Genomic DNA, 19,436 nt, shown 5'->3' on the forward strand with positions numbered 1-19,436 from the left:
TTTAAATAAAATATATAATATATATATATATATATTCAGACATTGTCTCAACTCATTTTGGTCTGTGGCTTTGGAAACAATCTATGTTCTTGTATGCTGAGTTGTAGTCAATTTTACAAATGCTGGTAATATGCATTAATGAAAAGGTGTGACTGATAAAGTGACTGCGTATGCTACTGAGTAACAAACATGGCATGTTAATGAAGACAGGTTAATGGAGACTAGGGAGTTTTTTATACCAATTTTCTCCTGGGATCACCCATACGATACATACAGTGGACAGTGCAGCAATCACAAATTATTCTCTATCACATGAAACACATTTATAGGAACATATAAAACATATATTCCAATGTCTAATAGTAATGATCTATTTCTTGGATAAAGTAATATATCACATGCATTACAAAAAGATCAAAAATATATATTAAAGATAAATAAACAGAAATATCAAGTTTTAAATGTGAATTACATTTCGTATATATGTCTTGTTTATTGAAATAAATATGTCATATGTTGTAATTCAAGGTTTGTCCCAGATTGCACACTGTTCCTCTTAAAAAAGACTAGAAGACTAAAGCATAATGTAATAAAACCCACCAGCAGAACTGGCTAAAACAAAACATTTCCAAGTGAAATTTCCAATTTCCTTTGCAATAAAGACTGAACTACTATATACCATTAAACACCAATCTATCTTATTACCCATTTTGTTAGGAAAAAAAGAAATCACCTCAGCAAACTGTATCCCTGTGTACACGGCTGCTCAGGCCAGTCAAAATGACCGTTAACATTCAAAAGCCTAATGAGATCTTTCCTTGAATGTCAAATGAATAAATGATGGTTCATGGCACTGTATTGTTTAGAACTACTTATGGAAGCATTAAGAATACACATATGGTATAAAGTTAACATAAAATAAATATTTAAAAAAAATCTCCTGCAATGACTTCCTAAATAATCAATATCCAATATCAGTTTTTGTTTGTTCTAAAAAAAATGAATATTTGCAGCAAAGAGGCAATAAAATGAAGTAGAGGAAACTTAATGTGTTGAGTAGACAGATAAGTAAGACAATATCTGGTGATACTGTTGAAACAGAAAATTAACCTTGATTGGAATAAAATATTATGGCAGCAATAGCTGAAGATGAGATAATAGTCGCTCATACTTGGTCCCAGCGACAAACTGCAATGACCAGAAAAAGTGTCTGCAGTGACCAGAAAAAGTTCAAATGTCAAAACAACAACAAAAAAAAGACAGTAGATTGAATAAGAATGGCAACTATTTATAAAACTTCATCTTCAGAATCTCCTTCTCTTTCCCGTGGTTTCAAGAGACCCATTTCCATTGGTGGCATTCTTCTGAGTTTAGAACGTACTGCCCTGGGGAAGAAAATACTGAAATCAGTTGGTATGTAAAGCCATACTATATATTTTGGCTTAAAGTTTTATTTTATTTTATTTTTTTACTGCATTAGTTATGAGTGGCTTATGTCCCAGCAAATAGCATGGTACAAACTGAATGCTGATATCATTCATTCATTCATTATCTGTAACCCTTAGCCAGTTCAGGGTCGCGGTGGGTCCAGAGCCTACCTGGAATCATTCACTCACACCTACAGACACTTTTGAGTCTCCAATCCACCTACCAACGTGTGTTTTTGGACTGTGGGAGGAAACCGGAGCACCCAGAGGAAACCCACACGGACACGGGGAGAACACACCAAACTCCTCACAGACAGTCACCCGGAGCGGAAATCGAACCCACAACCTCCAGGCCCTTGGAGCTGTGTGACTGCGACACTACCTGCTGCACCACCGTGCCGCCTGAATGCTGATATCATTTTTAAAAAAAAATATTTTCTTTAAAAAATGAATCAAAAACTTAGTGGTAATGATCTTGTTGAAGCTTGAATTGTCTGTATACATATGGGATCATCATAAACGCATATATTACATATGCAGAGTGCGTGTAACCAAACATTAAAGAAGACAACAGCTCTCGGTATTCATATGAGTTGCATCACGTTTGCACTTTTTCTCACTGTATTACACCACATTGCATGGCTGTGCTCACTGCATATATTCTTTGTTGTTATGGAACTAAAGTATACCATCTGATGCACTCCAACCAGAAGCAGATGATGTTGGTCTGCCCATGGCTGACTTATGATTGAATTCATTTGAAGAAATTTGTACTTTTCTGAATTTTTGCTGCACAGCAATCCAGTTTGAGCTGCACCTTGTGACTGTCATGCACTGTGTGATATGGAAAATGAATAGGTTAAAGTGCCAGTAGAAGCAAATTTTATTTGTCTGTTATCAGTGGGTGCATTTGGTGCCAGAGATTACATTTTGCTTGTATGCTGGGCTACTTTATAAGTTATAAGCTGCTAATCTCTAAAGTCAGAGACCTGAGCATACTCACCAAAGAACAGTGGTGTGTGCTACTGCTACAGTAAGCAGGGCGAAGGCAAGGTGCCAGCTGTAACACATGGTAATGAACATCATGTTGTTGTGGTCTGACAAATCCCACTTCACCTCACTGGGGGGGTACAGCACAAAGGCAATCTGGGTAAAAGGACAGATGGCAGAAAGAGTTACAAAACAGCCTTTATCACACAATTATACTCATTTTCTCTGACACACAGCCAAATGCTCACAAATGCTGACCTGCCAGAACCAGCTGCCCTGAAGCAGACAGAGTGTGGCCCGCAGCAGCTCTAGCAGGATATTTCCCCTGTGGAAGACCTCCAGAAGACAGATAAGAGCCCCTCCAAAGATTGCATACAACAGAAGCATGTGGATGTGGACATCCAGCATGTCTCTGCCATGAAGATGATAAAGGAATAAAAATCCTGCAGGGCACAGACAACTCCAGTTCAGTCCAACTTACTTTCAGTACCATTTCTGCACACAGTCTTTGAAACAACTTTTGATTCTGATAGCAATATTACATTTTATTTTAGGTTTTATGTATTAAATGTCTTTATGGTACAGTATATGTTTCTGATGGAGAAAAAAATGTTTTTTTTTTTGCAAGTTTTGCAAAGTATCATATTCTTTTGACAAACGCATTTGGAACAAAACTAGAATGGAACGAAGGGAAGACCCTCTAAAGAGAAGGAAGGGGAATTAGTAATACAGTCCTAAGCGATACTGTGTTTTGTTTTTTCTGTGTTTTTATATGATATCAAACATCTATTTAAGGACCTTGCTTACTTTTGAAATTATTAGGCTATTAATATTGCTGATTATATTGCATCCATGAGATACACACCGCTATCTATTCCTTGTTTTAAAATGTTACACAAGAAAAACTCAATCATTAAAAATTATTCTTAAATGCCACCATTTTAAATATTGTGTATACCAAATAGCCATGTTAGAACATTAAGGGCTTACCTTCATTGAAAAAAGCAAGGCCTAGCAGTAAGCGATCTAAGGCCAGAGGTGCGCCGTCTATGCTGTGGACAGTAAGTGATGTAGCCCCTGCCAGAGCGAAGAACAAATACATGGTTGTGTGCTGCCAGTTCATGAGCTTGTCCCAGTGCTGAGAGGAGTAGTCATACAAATGAAACTTTGGTCCACCTGCTGCAAACTGTTCTCCTAGTATACCTGCAAGTATATTAACAGGGATTTGATTATTTTTCATACTGTAAAATAAGCTGCCCCTTCCAGGGTGTGGGGGTGCAGGGTTCCTGCCTTACGCCCAGTGATTCCGGGTTGGCTCCAGACCCACCGCAACCCTGAACTTGATGGATGGATACAGACAATGAATGAATGAATGAATGAATGAATGAATGAAATATGATATATATATATATATATATATTACTGTTCACTATACATATCACTAACCTTATTATTATCCAAGTCATATTACATGGGCAAGGCAAAACATAACAACAGTTAAGTAACAAGCAATAAACAAATAATAATAAAAAAATTTTTTTTTGATGTAACAAGTTCAGATTATTCTTTGTCAGGATGCAAAGTGCCAGAACATTTATGACAGGTGTATCTTAAATTTTTTAACTGAGTCACTATCTTATGTTATAATACTTGTTACTATAACTTGTTTTAATAAGTCACTATCTTACAATCTCATTATTTTATGGTAGTAAGCATGGTGCATATGTGCAAAAGCACTATTTAAAATGATTCTGGAGACAGCGCTGCCTTCAAAGCAGAAGGAACATAATTGGTTACTAGCCAACAGGTGAGTATGAATGTTCATTCATTCATTATCTGTAACTGCTTATCCAGTTCAGGGTCGTGGTGGGTCCAGAGCCTACCTGGAATCATTGTGTGCAAGGCGGGAATACACCCTGGAGGGGGCGCCAGTCCTTCACAGGGCAACACAAACACTCACACACTCACACCTACAGACACTTTTGAGTCGCCAATCCACCTACTAACGTGTTTTTTTGGACTGTGGGAGGAAACTGAAGCACCTGGAGGAAACCCACGCGGACACGGGGAGAACACACCAACTCCTCACAGACAGTCACTCGGAGCGGGAGTATGAATGTGATTGGTTAAAACAGATTGGGTGGAGATTTTCAAATACTCAATATTCCAATTGATTGAATTGAGGATAATGTGATTTGGTGCCTCTGAGGAAGCTGCAGAATGTTATAATGCTCTGCTGCCTTTTGGGTAATGACCGCTTCCTCAGGGAATCTGCAGAGTATTATACAATAAAATCTGGCTGTCTATTAAGTAGATTCTAAAGAAGTACACTTTTTCCACACTTAATTTATGATTGCTGCCTCTGAAAAAGCTGCAAAAAAAATTCTCTGCTTCCGCAGAGGCAGCTGAGCGTTTTATGGTGCTTTTCCACCACATGGGTCTGTCTCTACACGTCTCGGCTTGGCACGCTTAAACCTTGTTACTTTTCCACTGGCAGGGCTCTCCCGCGAAATGGAGCTGGGGATGTCGAAAAACCCAGTCTTTCAGGAATCGCTGTCTTTAAAAACCACAACAACAGTGGAGGTAAAGTTAGGTACGGTTTATTTATCATGTATTCGCCTGTTGTTTCTGTTTTTTGGACTAAACATGACTCTGTGCCCCAGTTCTCACAGATCAGTTTTACTAGTTGCACGTTCGGCTTTCACTGGAAATGTTCATTGGCCATCAGCCCAAGGAGCATATAAACCTCTTCAAAACACCTTGAGGTAAAGTCACGAGCTGACGTTGTGAGTCCAATAAAAATAAATGTGAAAGCTGCTGTAACTTAAGTGATTTTACAAGCGGCGAGTTTGTGCTGGATTTGAATGAGCTCTGCTTTTTGTGGTGATTGACATAGCTCTGGCCAATCAGCACTCTGCACGGTTTACATTTCACCATTTAGTACCTACTCAGTTGGAACCCCAAGTGAGCTGGGACTGAAAACCTACCTGGTTCCAGGCACCAGGTACCAGATTTGGCCAGTGGAAAAGCAAAAGAGCCATGCTGAGTCGAGTAGAGTCGTATAGGTTCCAGTGGAAAAGCACCAATTGTATAACATTCTGTAGCTCCTTCAGAGGCAGCAGTCATAACTTTCATTTGCAGGAGGGCACTTTTACAGAATCTGCCTCAGGGGCAGCAGAGCATTAGAACATTCTGCAGTTTCCTCTTAAGCAGCAAGTTACTTTATCCTCCATTCAAGTTAAACAAAATACTGATGTTTGCACATTTCAAACAAATTATGAAACAGAACTAAGTGTACAGTACCAAAAAGAAAATTATATTGGGAGTCATTTTGGCCATTTTAACCAATCGCATTCCTCGCTCAATTACTTCTGATTCAAAAGGGGTGCAGAACCATTTTGAGTAGTGCTTTTGCACACGTGCAAGCACAGCCCTAAACTTGAACACCCCTAGTCATTTAATAAATAAAGCGCACTTTCTACAAACTGAAATATTATATATTTATAACAAAATCTAGTGAATAATTTCCACTTTGTTGAATTTGGCGTGTTCATCATATTGCAAAAAAATATTAATTTAGCTAATTAAAATAACTAAATAAGCAGCCACTGTGTTTTGAAATGTACAGAACTGTGTTCTCTCTTAAGGGTGCATAAATAGATAATCTACAAAACATGTAATTTAAACAACTCTTGTGTATGATGGATACTCTGTACAAAATAATAAAGCATGCTTCTTGTTTTAAGTGACATTCAAATGTTTGACTGTAGCTTACCAATAAGAGAAAATGAGAGTGTTACTGCTCCCTCAATGATCTCTAGGCGGTGCTGAACGGCACGTGTGGCGATTCTCCCTGCACCTGCACTTTTATTCCTGCGGGTGGCGTACCACAGGGAGTACTTCACAGTCCACCACAAGCCAGCGATCAGAAAGAAACTGCCAGGAAGAGCATGGCCTTTGAAATTTCCCATGTTGCTCTGCAGGTCATAGAACACAAGTGGAATATGAGATCTTAATCAGCATATCTCTCTGGAACTAACTACTGGAGACACAACAAGGTGAAAGTATGTGTGTAGACTGGGACATCAAAATGATGAGACTAGTATAAGAATAGAAATAAAGCCCACTTAGTTAGTTACTGAAATTTAACAAGTACTCAAGAATTTATTAATACACATTTATATAATAACACATAATTGTACATTAAGAACACAACTGTTAACTTTATCATCTTTATCTGTAACTCTCTTCTGTACATGGCAAAACTGTTAGTAGGCACGATGTGCTGCCAAGTCAAGTGCGGGAAAAAAAACAAATTCAGACCTGCAATCAGAGGCAGTGGAAAATGAAAGGGTGCGTGAGATTATGGAGAAAGAAGACAATCAGACATAATAAAGTTCCTAAAGAGAGCCTTGGTGTGTGTATATGGATTTATGGCGTAAGAAACCATGACTTAAATATGTTGAAAGAAACAAAGAATACAGAGGGTAAAGAAAAACATGTTCAAAACTGTCCTATAAAATGTCTTGTGAAGCCTTGGACCAAAGAATGACTTCATGAATTTTCTGAGGGTGAGATATGCAGTTTGCACTGACTCAACAGCTCCACACCTAACATCATATTGTAATAAAAGTGCAGGAAAGGCAGTAAGGGAATTCATAGTGTTGAGGTCAGTGTTACCAGTGACCACCTATCACCATTAAATGGCTTTCCACTGATAATGAAAAAAGCCTGAGAGCCCATTATCATGGAAGTATTCTGCTGTCAGTATTCATTGTCTGAGCTATTCAGCACCCATTGGCAATGCTATTACATGAGGCAGAGTGCAAGAAAAGTACAATCATGGCTCAACTGAAGTGGGGATGCCAGAAAGTATCACCAACCCGCTCAAGCTGATCATAAAAGATGACCGAAATCATCCACCATACATAATAACTCCCCGTTTCCCTTTTGGATTAATGTTGTTCCATTTAATTTTGAGATTTACTAACCTGCTTTATCTGTTTCTTAATGTAAAACCAACAAGTTATGATTGATGATCATGGCACGTGTGCACCCACTCATAAGGTACAGTACATCCTTTTGCTATTGATTGGTAATGACATTGAAATATTTGATGCTGAATGCTAACATTTTCAGGCAACATGGTGGTTAAACAGTTATTGCTGCTGTCACACAACCCCAGGATCCTGCCCTATATCCTGTATTTGCCCTATGTCCAAGGTGTGTTCTTGCCTTGCCTTGTCAGTAATTCCTGGTCAACCAAAAGCAAGTGTTCCTGTGTTTAGAAAAGAGTCTCTTACTCTCATGGTGTCAGACATTTGCCGTATTTTATTTTTCCTGGTCTTTATTTGTATCTTTTCTGAGTTTCGCTGTTGTCTGTCACATCACATCCTTTTAGCACACTGTTAAAAATGTCTGTGAATTTTACGGTGGAAAACTAAATCATGACAGTAAATGATTGTAAACTCTAAAACGGTTGAAAAGAGTTTCTGTAACAGTGAAATACTGTAAACAATTTTATCAGCCAAAATCTCTTTACTGTAATAAATACATTATTTCACTGTTAAACACAAACCATTAGGGGCGGTATAAGTGTCCAAGTACTGGGAGGAGCTGTGACTCATTAGGGAGCTCCTAGCATGCCTTGCTTCTTCATATTTTCTGTGATTTTCAGAGTTTCTTTGTTTTTTTTCTGTCTTTGAGACTTTTTGATTTTGGGTTGCCTTGGGTTATTATTTTGTTTATTTGTGTTTCTTGGCATGTGTCGGTCAGGAAAGTTCACCATCAGCCTTTGTTCCGAGTGCTGGAGTGTGGCACCCAGATACCACACATGTCTTTGGTCCTTTCAGCAATATCTCCTTTTAAAAGCTGAATATAGGATGTGGTTTGGCTATATCTAAATATGGCTACACTCTAAAAAGAGAACAGTTGATCCAACTTAATTGCTTCAATTGGTAACAAGTAATTCAATTAAGTTTATCCAACTTATTTTTTTAAGTTTAACCTTAAAAAACTTAAAAAATTAAGTTGGATAAACTTAATTGAATTACTTGTTACCAATTGAAGCAATTCAATTAAGTTGGTTCTTTTTAGAGTGTATATCTCAGTCTCCATTCTCTTATTTGTAACACAATTTACATGTTAATTTTATGGCAAAACAATGTTTCTTTGTTATTTTTCTGTAAATACTATGGCTTTTTTACTGTGTATATCTGTTTTTTTTTTAACAGAAAAGTACTGTAAACAAAACAGATCTTAAATGTAAAATTTATGATTGCCAAAAAAATGACCGTATATTTTACGATGAAATTCTAGCAACCACAGCTGCCAGTTATTTACTGTAAATTTTAAAGATTTTTTTTTACAGTGCATGGCTGTTTTGTTTTGTTCTTGCTTCTTCCCTGTCTCGACATTTGACCCACCTTGTCATTAGTGTTCTCACCTATGCCTCCTTTGTGGTCCTGCCCTCTGGTTATGTTTCCAGGTGTTCCTTGTATATATACTCTCTTGGTTTCAGTGTTACTTTGCCTGGTATTGTATGTGCGTGTGTTTACTTCTCCCCATATCGGTTCACTTTTCTTTTTTTTTTTTTTTTTGTTGCTGTCCAGTTTTGTAAGGTTTGTTCGTGCGTTCATGTTTCTTTTCAGGTTGTATTTTCAGGTAAATGAAAGATCATCCCTGATCAACTGTGACACATGGGCTAATTTTTATTTTATTTTGTTTGACAGTTAATAATACACATAAAAATATAGCACAATGGGAGGTTTTGACCTAATTCAAAAGATTGAATGCCTTGTATCTTGCCTATAGAGACTAGGCAGCAAAAATTAGTTTTGAAATTCTCTTAAATATTTAAATAATGTACATCATGTTTATGAGAAAGCTGGCTAGAGATCTAAATGCTGAGTATAATATCTCCCTCCCTCTCCCTGTAGCTATCAGCATTGCAAGATATGCAATTCTTTGAGCAACAAATGGCAGCTGTTTAAAGATGATTAAGTCACTGTTCAGCTATTTAAGATAGTCCTACGGATTTTTTTCCCTTCCTATGATGTGTACTGAGGATTATAGGACTGTATATTTTCTCCAATAAAACAGGTCCTTTATTCTTTTAGATACCCAATCACATCTTTTATTATTAAGAATTTTTATTCAGTTCTTTCTTAATATAATGTAAATTGTTTATTTTAAAACATTTTATTAATTGTATTATTATTAATAATATAATATACAGGCTCATTATACATTTCTTATGCTCATTCTGTAACAGCTTCACCATTTTCAAGGCTGCGATGGGTCCTGCACCTACACGGCACCAATGGGCGCAAGGCAGGAACACACTTTGAACAGGGCACCAATCATGTGGCATGACACACTCATCCAGACACTATTTAATAACCAATCTTAGTGTTTTGGTTGTGGGAGGAGACTATCGCACCCAGAGGTGCACAACCATGAGGAGAACACTTCACTTCTCAAAGACTGTGAACCAAGATGGGGTTTGAACCTAAAGCCACATGACCCTACTTACCTACTAGACTTATATTTTGGTAATATTTGCACATGAATCTTGTGTAAAATTCCACTTAAAAAACACACTATGGGTTTTTAGCTTTTTTTTTCTTATAGCTCAACACAGCATGTAGTAATTTCTAACTTAAGAAGTGTTACTAAGGTTCCCTGTGGTGTCTCATTTTGTCCTTATGTTTTCAATATGGTATAATATTTACTTGGGGCCTGCACACCAAATTTACATTGAAATACTGTAATAACCAAAAACAGATAATGAAAACGTTCTGAAAATTTTTCATTTATAAAAATTCTGAAGTTTGTGATGATATAAGTAGACAATCACTATAGGGAGTAAAGAATTTACTATGCTATTACTGGTTTCAGGACCGCAAACAATGCCTTATGAGTGGCCTGTTAGACCTAGGGAACATGGGAATCCCCCTTTGATTGAGTCCTGTTCCTCCAGGATGTAGTTCCATCGCCATGGAGACAAGATGACCCCCTGAGTACCTCTTCAATGAAGAGGGGATCAGCACTCTGATTGGCTGATGTTGTTGTGTTTATTTATAACAGCAGAGTTCTAAATATTCATAGCATCTATCATACAAAATGTGAAACAGCACCACAGTAATAGAGCTTACATCAAAGCAAGCATGTGAATAAGCAAATATTAATCAGTTTGACACTGAACTAGAACTGTGCCAGCTTATCTCAACTCAGTTAAAGGTACCGATGCTAATGTCCAATTTAACAGCAGTACATACAAGAATAGGTGTGTTTTATTTCTTTTTCTGTAAAGTAATGGTGTAACCATCATGACATTCTCTAAAATGCACTGGCAGGGTTAATGAGAACTCACTTCAGTAACAGTCACAAAATAAACAAATAAAATGAGCAAATACCATACATGGTTTCTTGTGAATAATTTGAATAGGTACAGAAAAGGTTGATTAAATAACATTACAAAGTGTTCTTATTTTAAACTAATCCTCAAGGATAGGTGTATATTGAATTAATCTGTTGAAATTCCCTCACATATTATAGTTCAAAAGTAATTTTGCTGATAAATCTGTAAAGTTCTTCACATATTCTTATTTCTAGAAAACAAAAAAGAATCAGTCTCCAAAGCCAAACTCCTACTTAATTCCTGAACTTGATAGAAGCCAGAATTTTAAAATTCATAGCGTGCACATTTAAAAAATGTGGCTCAAAGATAGAAAACAGTACCATCCTGAGCCACAGTACCATCTTTGAGCCACATTTCAGATGCTCAGAACCACTCTCCCTCTTGCCAGTTTTCTTTTTTTGGCTTAAACAGATTTCCAAGGTTTAACCGCCACGATATGATCTTTCCAGGTTATCAAAACTGTATCTGTATGTTTTAAGTCTAGTTTTTTTCGGTTTCCAATAGTTTCCAAGAGTTCTTGGCCTTTTTTTTTTAGGAAAATAACAATATTAATGTCCATAACCAAAGTAAAATGAACATTCTCAGAAAGTGCAGCGGACAGGCGGCTTTGTAAGTCTTGTAAAACTAGGATGTGTTGTGAGTCAGATTTCTGAAACAGCTTTTTTATTCGATTTTTGTATTTTTTTTTATCTCGTTACTTACCTCAGAAGACAGGCAAAAAAATAGTAGCGTTACTGTTCCCAAGTAGGAGTCAGACCTTGCAGTACTCGAGGTCTTTTTCTTGCATTTTTAAAACGAAAAATATAACAGGAATTTCATATCCTATTTTGCTGGAAAACCGTTCACTGTAACCTTCACAAAGCTTCCATCCACACTAGACAGAGCTGCCACTTCTCCAGTTCTTTCTCAGATTTCCAAGATGTTTGTCCTTTCTGAATCATTTTTTAAGAGTGTACTTTAAGGGCCATCCCTCGGACGCCACCCATTGGTTCAAAGCTGATTTGTCGTGATGCCTCTTCATCGTGATTGGTTTGGCTACTGCTCAATCAAACCTCTGGATTGAATTCCACGTGTGCAATTTCTCTGCGTTCGGGGTCGTTTTTTCTTCCCACCCGTTATCCGGAACGTTCCCGCCTACCAACGATACGATTGGATATAAGTCAAACTCCTGTACCGTCATTGGCCAATGGATCCAGCCTCTACTGCAAGGCTGATTCGGGGCAAAATACCAAATTGCGATATTTTTCTTACCTCCCCACACACACACTTTTATACGCCCAACTCATGGAGCAACTACCAACACATAAACTGTGAAAAACAGTTTACCCAGTCCGTTTTTCTAAGTCTATAAACAGGATAAAATGAGCTGTTCTGATTTTGTGCTGCTCCTTTAAGTGTATATCGATTATAATATAATTAGAATTATTCCCTCTTCTAAACAAAAAGGGAGGTATAACTGTATGAAAATGAGTCAGAGAAAGAAGATACAACCAACAAAAACGAGCAGAGAATGAACCACAAAAACAGAGCTTCTGTTTCCCGTTCTTGACACAGCTGCTTCACACTGTAGGAAAGCTGTGTGGCTCATTCTCATTTAAAGGAACATGATGAGTGGTGCTGTGGTATGATATTTTGAACAAAGCATGTCACTGACATTAAGACCCCAGGCAACAGTGTTATCAAATGGAAGGGTATAACATGTTTCTTTTAATTAGGTATACAGCAGTGTCCTTGGATGCCTCTGATTTGTCTAGCTCTGACACACACACATACACACACACACACACATACACACATATGCATATATACATATAATGTCCTAATTTAAAACTTGATAATGTATGCTTTCATACTGGGATTGTGATATAAAGATGTTTATTCAGCATCTAACGGTGGCACGGTGGTGCAGCAGGTAGTGTCGCAGTCACACAGCTCCAGGGACCTGGAGGTTGTGGGTTCGATTCCCGCTCCGGGTGACTGTCTGTGAGGAGTTGGTGTGTTCTCCCTGTGTCCGCGTGGGTTTCCTCCGGGTGCTCCGGTTTCCTCCCACAGTCCAAAAACACACGTTGGTAGGTGGATTGGCGACTCAAAAGTGCCCGTAGGTGTGAGTGAATGTGTGTCTGTGTTGCCCTGTGAAGGACTGGCGCCCTCTCCTCCCTGAACTGGATAAGCGGTAACAGATAATGAATGAATTCATCATCTACACATCTAATTTATAAAACATACCTGAATTTCATTTGTATTTTCCTCTTCAGATATATTGGCATCATTTGAATATAACTTAATTGTATAAAGAACAATGTCACAAACCCGTTACATTGTGTTTAGTTCAGTGTGGGAAGGCATTTACACGTGTTCTCATTAAATTCAGTGTTTTATTAATCGATCATTAAACCCATATTTACACATGCAGTAAATTCTAGAACAAACCTACAAATGTATGGGGTGAAGTTTGACCTGAGAGTGTGAGCTAATCCTAACGCGAGGGGTGGGGGATTTGTCAGAAAACTGGTGGGAAACAGCGTCTAGACGCCTTCTCCTCTCCAGGAAACCGCTACGTGTGTCAGTGATTTTCAGCGAAGTTGGAAACATCTCTATACTGATTGTGTGTAGTGTTATTCTGTAGGTATATTCTGTGGATGGTGGATGGTGCCCTGAACAAGGGAGTTGTGAGAGGAAAACCCCACTAAAAACTCTATCTCCGTCCTTTGGAATGCGTTTTTACATGCTACATAGACTGCTGCTCATTCACTTGTGCGAAACGGGTGGATGTATATATAAAAGCAAAATACGCTTGAACTCATAGGTTTCGTTTGAGAAAGCAGAGTTTTCTTGTTTGTTTTTCTTGAGCGTCTGTGATGAGAGGGTGGGTCAGAGGAGCGGGGGTTGTCTACGTGCACAGAGTCACGCGAGTCTTCACGAGACAAGTCGCACGAACGGTGGGCACTGAGGGGAACGAAGACCACATCGAGAAAATTGTGTGTTCACTGGTGCTGTTTTAGCGTTTTCTTCCTTTTTTATATTAACACTGTCCTTCATTTGGCAGACAGTGGCTCTGAGGTCAGCTGAAGACATGAAACTACTGCCAAAACAAACACCACTCTTCAAACAGGAAGAGATTGTGGTTAAATATAGTACAGGGCGAATATAGTGTGTAAGCCATTATTATTTTATGACTTACCCCTCCCATGGTAGGGAGTGACAGCTGAAATACGGTGTAAAAATCAGAGACCATCTCCCAGTCCAAAAGGTCATTTAGAACAGATCATTAAGCTTTCCTTGACTCTTAAAAGTTCATATTTATAAGTCTGCTTCTATGAAAACACAAACTAAACCACATTCAATGGTGCTGTCAGACAGTCAGTCCATTGGTTTGAAAACACCTCTTTGTCTGGTGGTGCAAAGCAGTGCTTCAGTTAGAGGACTCAATATCTCTAACTCTAACTAACATAATATAAGTGTGTCTAGAACTTACACACTGCACCAGTAACCAATGTAGATTCATATCTTTATAGCTGTACATCAGGGCAGATGTAGGTCATCAGTTCCCCACAGTCAGATTAAGCTTGAACCTACTCTGAAACATGAATCATCATTACACTAAACACATTTATTCCATTTACAGGAACATTTAGTGTAAGACAAATGGTATGTAACCAAATGTAATACTTTTTATATTCATTCATTCACTGTCTGTAACCATTTATCCAGTTCCAGGACATGATGTGTGTGAAGCCTTTCACTGTAAACCCTAATGTTCAAAGTAATTAACTGGATTGAGTGATTCTAACATAAAATATATTGAGAAGTTTCACTCAATTAAACAATTAAATAAACAAAACAACATTTTCAAAGATTTCTTCATTTTGAGTTTGTGAAAATGTAAAATTTTGATTTAGCAGAGTCCTATTTGTGGTTTTAAGTAAAAATAGCTGGATATTAAAGATTTAACTGAACATAAATGTTTTGAGTTTATGCAGCATTATGTCTGAAGTCACAGACATAGTTCATTCATAGTTCATTGTTTTTACTGAATTTAGACGAGTTCAAGTGTTTATTTCAGTGCAAGGGGGTGGTGGCGTGACAGGTAGAATCACTGTCACATAGATTGGGGAACGTGGGTTCGAGACCCGCATTGGGTCACTGCCCTGAGGAGTATGGTGTGTTCCCCTACAGTGCAAAAACACATGTTGGTAGGACTGGCCGTGCAATAGTGAGTGTGTGGTTCCCTGTGATGGACTGGCACCTTGGCACAGACAATGAATAAATCTATGGTTAGATTAGTTCATAGTATTGAGTAACAGAAATGCATATTTTTTTGAGTTGTATTAATCATTAAATGAAGTTGTAGACACTTAAAATAAATGTGTATGCATACTTCTGACATTTGAGTTTATGAACTTTGAACTATGAAATGTCAATTTATTGCCTTAATTTTTTTTAATTCTGCTAACTTATTCAGGTTTGCAGTGTACCTGTAATGGACTTTATGTTTTACAAATTAAGTATATGTTAAAAAGCTGCATTAAAAATCACAGGGTTTAGTGCTGTTGCAAGACATAATAGGACTGGAAGGAAGCCTACATTTAAAGACAGTACAATAAAGAAATACTCTCTTAAACTTAAACAGTTTTCTTAAAAAGTTGCCTTTTGAGATATTGCAAGGGAAATTTGGACTTGAGTATGAGGACAGGGAACTCTGTGTGAAAAAGAAGAAGATAAGGATAAGGAGGAGCTGGATGGACAGATCCAGAGATGCAGGCCTTCATGATACTACACAGACACTTGCCTTATCTCATTCAACCATTGAACACACCAGCGAAATCACACAATAGTCCAAATCTCATCGTACATGTCCAGAACAGCTTCCACACATTCACGTCAGGCAGCCAAAATAAAATCCTTTATGTTCCTAACTACAGTACATATCCATTCACTTTAAGTCCACAACACTTCTCTGTGCATGCAAGAAGTAGGAGGTACCCAAAACACTATGGTGATAATAGTAACATAAAGATTTAAATGAACAATAATGGTTATTCTCTGTTTAGCCTAGTTGTGGTGGCAGAACTGATCATGTTTAGACCATGACCATTGACCAAGTGGCACTCAATTACCCCTCAGAAACAAGAAAGGTCAACTCAATGTTGTACGGTCATCAGGGAAACTGGACATGGGCATATGACTAGTAGATAGTCTCACATAGGACAGCATTGACAGGAAAGATGGGACACAACTACATTTTCCAAAGCCAATCTTCAATGCACTGAAAAGGATGCATTTGAGTTATAGACAGTCCTTAAAGCCAGGCAGATGCTGGCCAGATTAGGAATGGATAGAGGAACAATAGTACAAGACAGGGGCTCTTAATGCTGGCACATTGATGGTCTGATATCATGTTTTGGAATAAGCAGCTTTGTTTATACTTGGTTCTATCAACCCCTCTGTGATACTTAATTCCACATCAGTATCACTGCAGTGCTGAGAATGGTTCACCACACAAATAATATCTAGTTCACAGTGGGCCTGTGGTCATAAACTGACAAATGATAAATGGGTTAGAAGGTACCTCGTAAAAGGGACCAATGAATGTATAGGTACAAGTTGGTTGTATTTAATACATTTACCACAGAATGTATTGAGGTCTCTCTGCTTGAGGTCTTTGATATTACTGAGCCCTCTTGGTTTTCAGTGATGTGGTTTTCTCTGTTTACTGTTTTTTTTCACACCCTGACCCTACTGGCTTTTTGTTTGGGTGAGGATTATTCCCTGCACTGCTTTTTTTGCCATGTCATTAGTGTCTGCTTCAGAAGGGTCTACAGGAACTACTGTCATGTTCATAGCCCTTGTAATTCACTTTCATACTCTTGGTGTATACATGTTGCCTGCATTTTTCCTTCTGTTTTAAAAAGGTATGTAATTTAATTATGTCTTAAAAGTTCATTCTGATATTTAAAAATGTTCATGTTTTTTAGTTCTGTAGTGCAGCGTCACCTTTTTAAGTCACAACAGGTCAGCAATCATTCTGTGTTTTCATTCATCAGTGCTCTCTCACTATAATATGCAGTATGCATTACACAAATATGTTATAAAACCATAAGTAATCCCACACAGACATGAAAAAAATCCAGACTGTTAGCACATCTGCAAACAAGAAGGCTAGCAATTCAGCTTCTCAGCTATAGGTTCAGCAACATGACAAAACTAATTACTGTAAGGGTGGCAGGGTGCTACAGCAGGTAGTGTCGCAGTCACACAGCTCCAGAGTTGTGGGTTCAAGTCTCGCTCTGGGTGACTGTCTGTGAGGAATTTGGTGTGTTCTTCCTATGTCTGTGTGTTTGCTCAGGTTTCCTCCCATGGTCCAAAAACACACGTTGGTAGATGGATTGGCAACTCAGAAGTGTGTGAGTAAATGTGTGTTTGTGTCTCCCTGTGAAGGACTGACACCCCATCTAGGGTGTGTTACTGCCTTGCGCCCAGTGATTCCAGGTAGACTCTGACCCACCATGACCCTGAACTGGATAAGCGGTTACAGACAATGAATTAATATAATTTAAATAAAATAAAATATATATTTTATAATGTATGTTTTCGGGGGCGGCACGGTGGGACAGCAGGTAGTGTTGCAGTCACACAGCTCCAGGGACCTGGAGGTTGTGGGTTCGATTCCAACTGCGGGTGACTGTCTGTGAGGAGTTGGTGTGTTCTCCCTGTGTCCGCGTGGGTTTCCTCTGGGTGCTCCGGTTTCCTCCCACAGTCCAAAAGCACACGTTGCAGGTGGATTGGCGACTCAAAAAGTGTGAGTGACTGTGTGTGTGTCTGTGTTGCCCTGTGAAGGACTGGCGCCCCCTCCAGGGTGTATTCCTGCCTTGCGCCCAATGATTCCAGGTAGGCTCTGGACCCATCGTGAGCCTGAATTGGATAACAATGGGGGTGGAGGGGTTTTGAACCGCAAATTTCCACTCTCGAGATAATTGTGGCACCACCAGGGAAGTATCTATGATTAGTAATAGTAGTAATGCATATTTTTTATATGCTGGACAGAGTGTAGCTGTTAGAAATTAGCTAAACCTGTGGAAGTTATGAAAGCATGGGAAAATGAATTATGGACTCAATTTTAAAAATGGTCTTTTTCTTATTGTGATTACAACTTCTAGAGCAGACATTAAAGTTTTTCATGTAGCTGCTAGATGTCCAGTAGCCACCAGCTTATTTTCATCATGTGCTAATGTCATGTCAATTTTGCATTGACCCCTTTTGTCTGACTTGTAAAATATAAGACCTACGTAACACTTACTGCAAAGTCAAAACTCAGCCCAGTCACTGTGCTACAGCAGCATGTTGAGTCGCCTTCATGTTCATGATGTTCATTGATGCATTCACTTCAGGATCAAAAAAATATATCTCAATATCAATCTGCCTGTGTCTATCAATCCACCTATGCATTAAAATCTTACTGGAAATGTGTAAAATGTTGAAAAACTTGTAGACATTACAGTGATTGAATTTAGTTACTTTAATGTGCAGACAAATGTTTAACTGTGCACACACAGCTTGTATTATTTACACAGAAACGCATGAAGTGAAAGAGGCTGCACATCAGCACAGTTCCTGAATGCTGTCAGATCCTCACTGAAAAGTGGTTGGTGTAGTGCAGTGGGTAACTGCTGACTTCAACACAGGACACCAAGGTTCAATTTTGTTTGTCTCAGTAATCGTGCCATGCTACATCAGTAAGAGTCCTTGAGCATTATTCCTAATGCTTCATCTGTTTCCCCCTGTGACGTAATTAGAATTGTAAGTCGCTGTGGATATGCCATAAATGTGTAGATATTAATGCTCCAATATGTGATCTAAAGCTTTCACATGAATAGAAGTTGTTACTGCAAAGGGAAGAAAACAATTATTAATACTTTTGATTTCAGAAGAATTTCATTTTTGGTCTTGATGGCAAAATTAATCAGAAGGGAAAATTACCAAGAGACAACATGTCCAAATGTTATTTTGCATTTTGAATGTACTCAGTAGATACATTTTATGTGATGAAACACTAATTGGACTCATAGTCCTTACAGTTGTTTAAAAGAATACAGGACACATTCTCTGTTTTAAGTAACAAACATGCAGCTTGCAAACAGAAACTGTGCTTTTACACAAATAACAAGATTACTTTTCAGTTTCAAGCAACAACATTGTCAATAAACATTCATGTATGACAGAAAAAAAAAAATGTTTACTAACTTCATAATGGTCTTAGAAAAAATTACATAACCCGTTAAAGAGATTCAGAAATACTCCAAAATAATATTCCATATTTTGCTGATTTTATCTGTGAAAATGAATGAACCTTCTTTTACAGGAAACAAATATGAATATGACATTTTCTGTAAAACTTTCTCCATGATTTATATTCACCGGATGAGTATATTAGTAAATATTTTATGCCACAACTTTTGCTCAGGCCACAATTTATGCTGTTTTCTTCATAAAGTTAAATGCAGTAAATAAACTGTACAATGTCAAGTGTTCTTCCACTTGATCAATAAAAGTACCGAAAACTTTGCAAGCAACAAACTGCTGTGAATGTTATATTTTAT

The 19,436-nt window shown here is 38.0% G+C and overlaps 1 protein-coding gene across 1 annotated transcript; it reads right to left on the minus strand.

The window, feature by feature from the left end:
* Window positions 1-233: 233 nt before the first annotated feature.
* tmem45a (transmembrane protein 45a) lies at window positions 234-11,738 on the minus strand. Its single transcript, XM_066666238.1, has 6 exons — window positions 11,542-11,738; window positions 6,193-6,394; window positions 3,408-3,620; window positions 2,676-2,860; window positions 2,431-2,573; window positions 234-1,385 (listed from the first exon to the last, which is right to left on the minus strand). The coding sequence occupies exons 2-6, from the start codon at window positions 6,386-6,388 to the stop codon at window positions 1,289-1,291; spliced, it is 834 nt and encodes a 277-aa protein (XP_066522335.1). The 5' UTR covers window positions 6,389-6,394; window positions 11,542-11,738; the 3' UTR covers window positions 234-1,288.
* Between the last annotated feature and the right edge of the window lie 7,698 nt (window positions 11,739-19,436).

The sequence above is a fragment of the Hoplias malabaricus genome, chromosome 3 (genome assembly GCF_029633855.1).
Source record: "Hoplias malabaricus isolate fHopMal1 chromosome 3, fHopMal1.hap1, whole genome shotgun sequence".
NCBI classification, from domain to species: domain Eukaryota; kingdom Metazoa; phylum Chordata; class Actinopteri; order Characiformes; family Erythrinidae; genus Hoplias; species Hoplias malabaricus.

Coding starts and splice junctions, on each gene's coding strand:
- tmem45a (XM_066666238.1), bottom strand. CDS start 6,388: ATGGGAAATTTCAAAGGCCATGCTCTTCCTGGCAGTTTCTTTCTGATC. Junction 2,861..3,407: donor CCTTGCTTTTTTCAATGAAG/GTAAGCCCTTAA, acceptor TGTGCCCTGCAG/GATTTTTATTCCTTTATCAT. Junction 1,386..2,430: donor GCACACACCACTGTTCTTTG/GTGAGTATGCTC, acceptor TTTCTTCCCCAG/GGCAGTACGTTCTAAACTCA.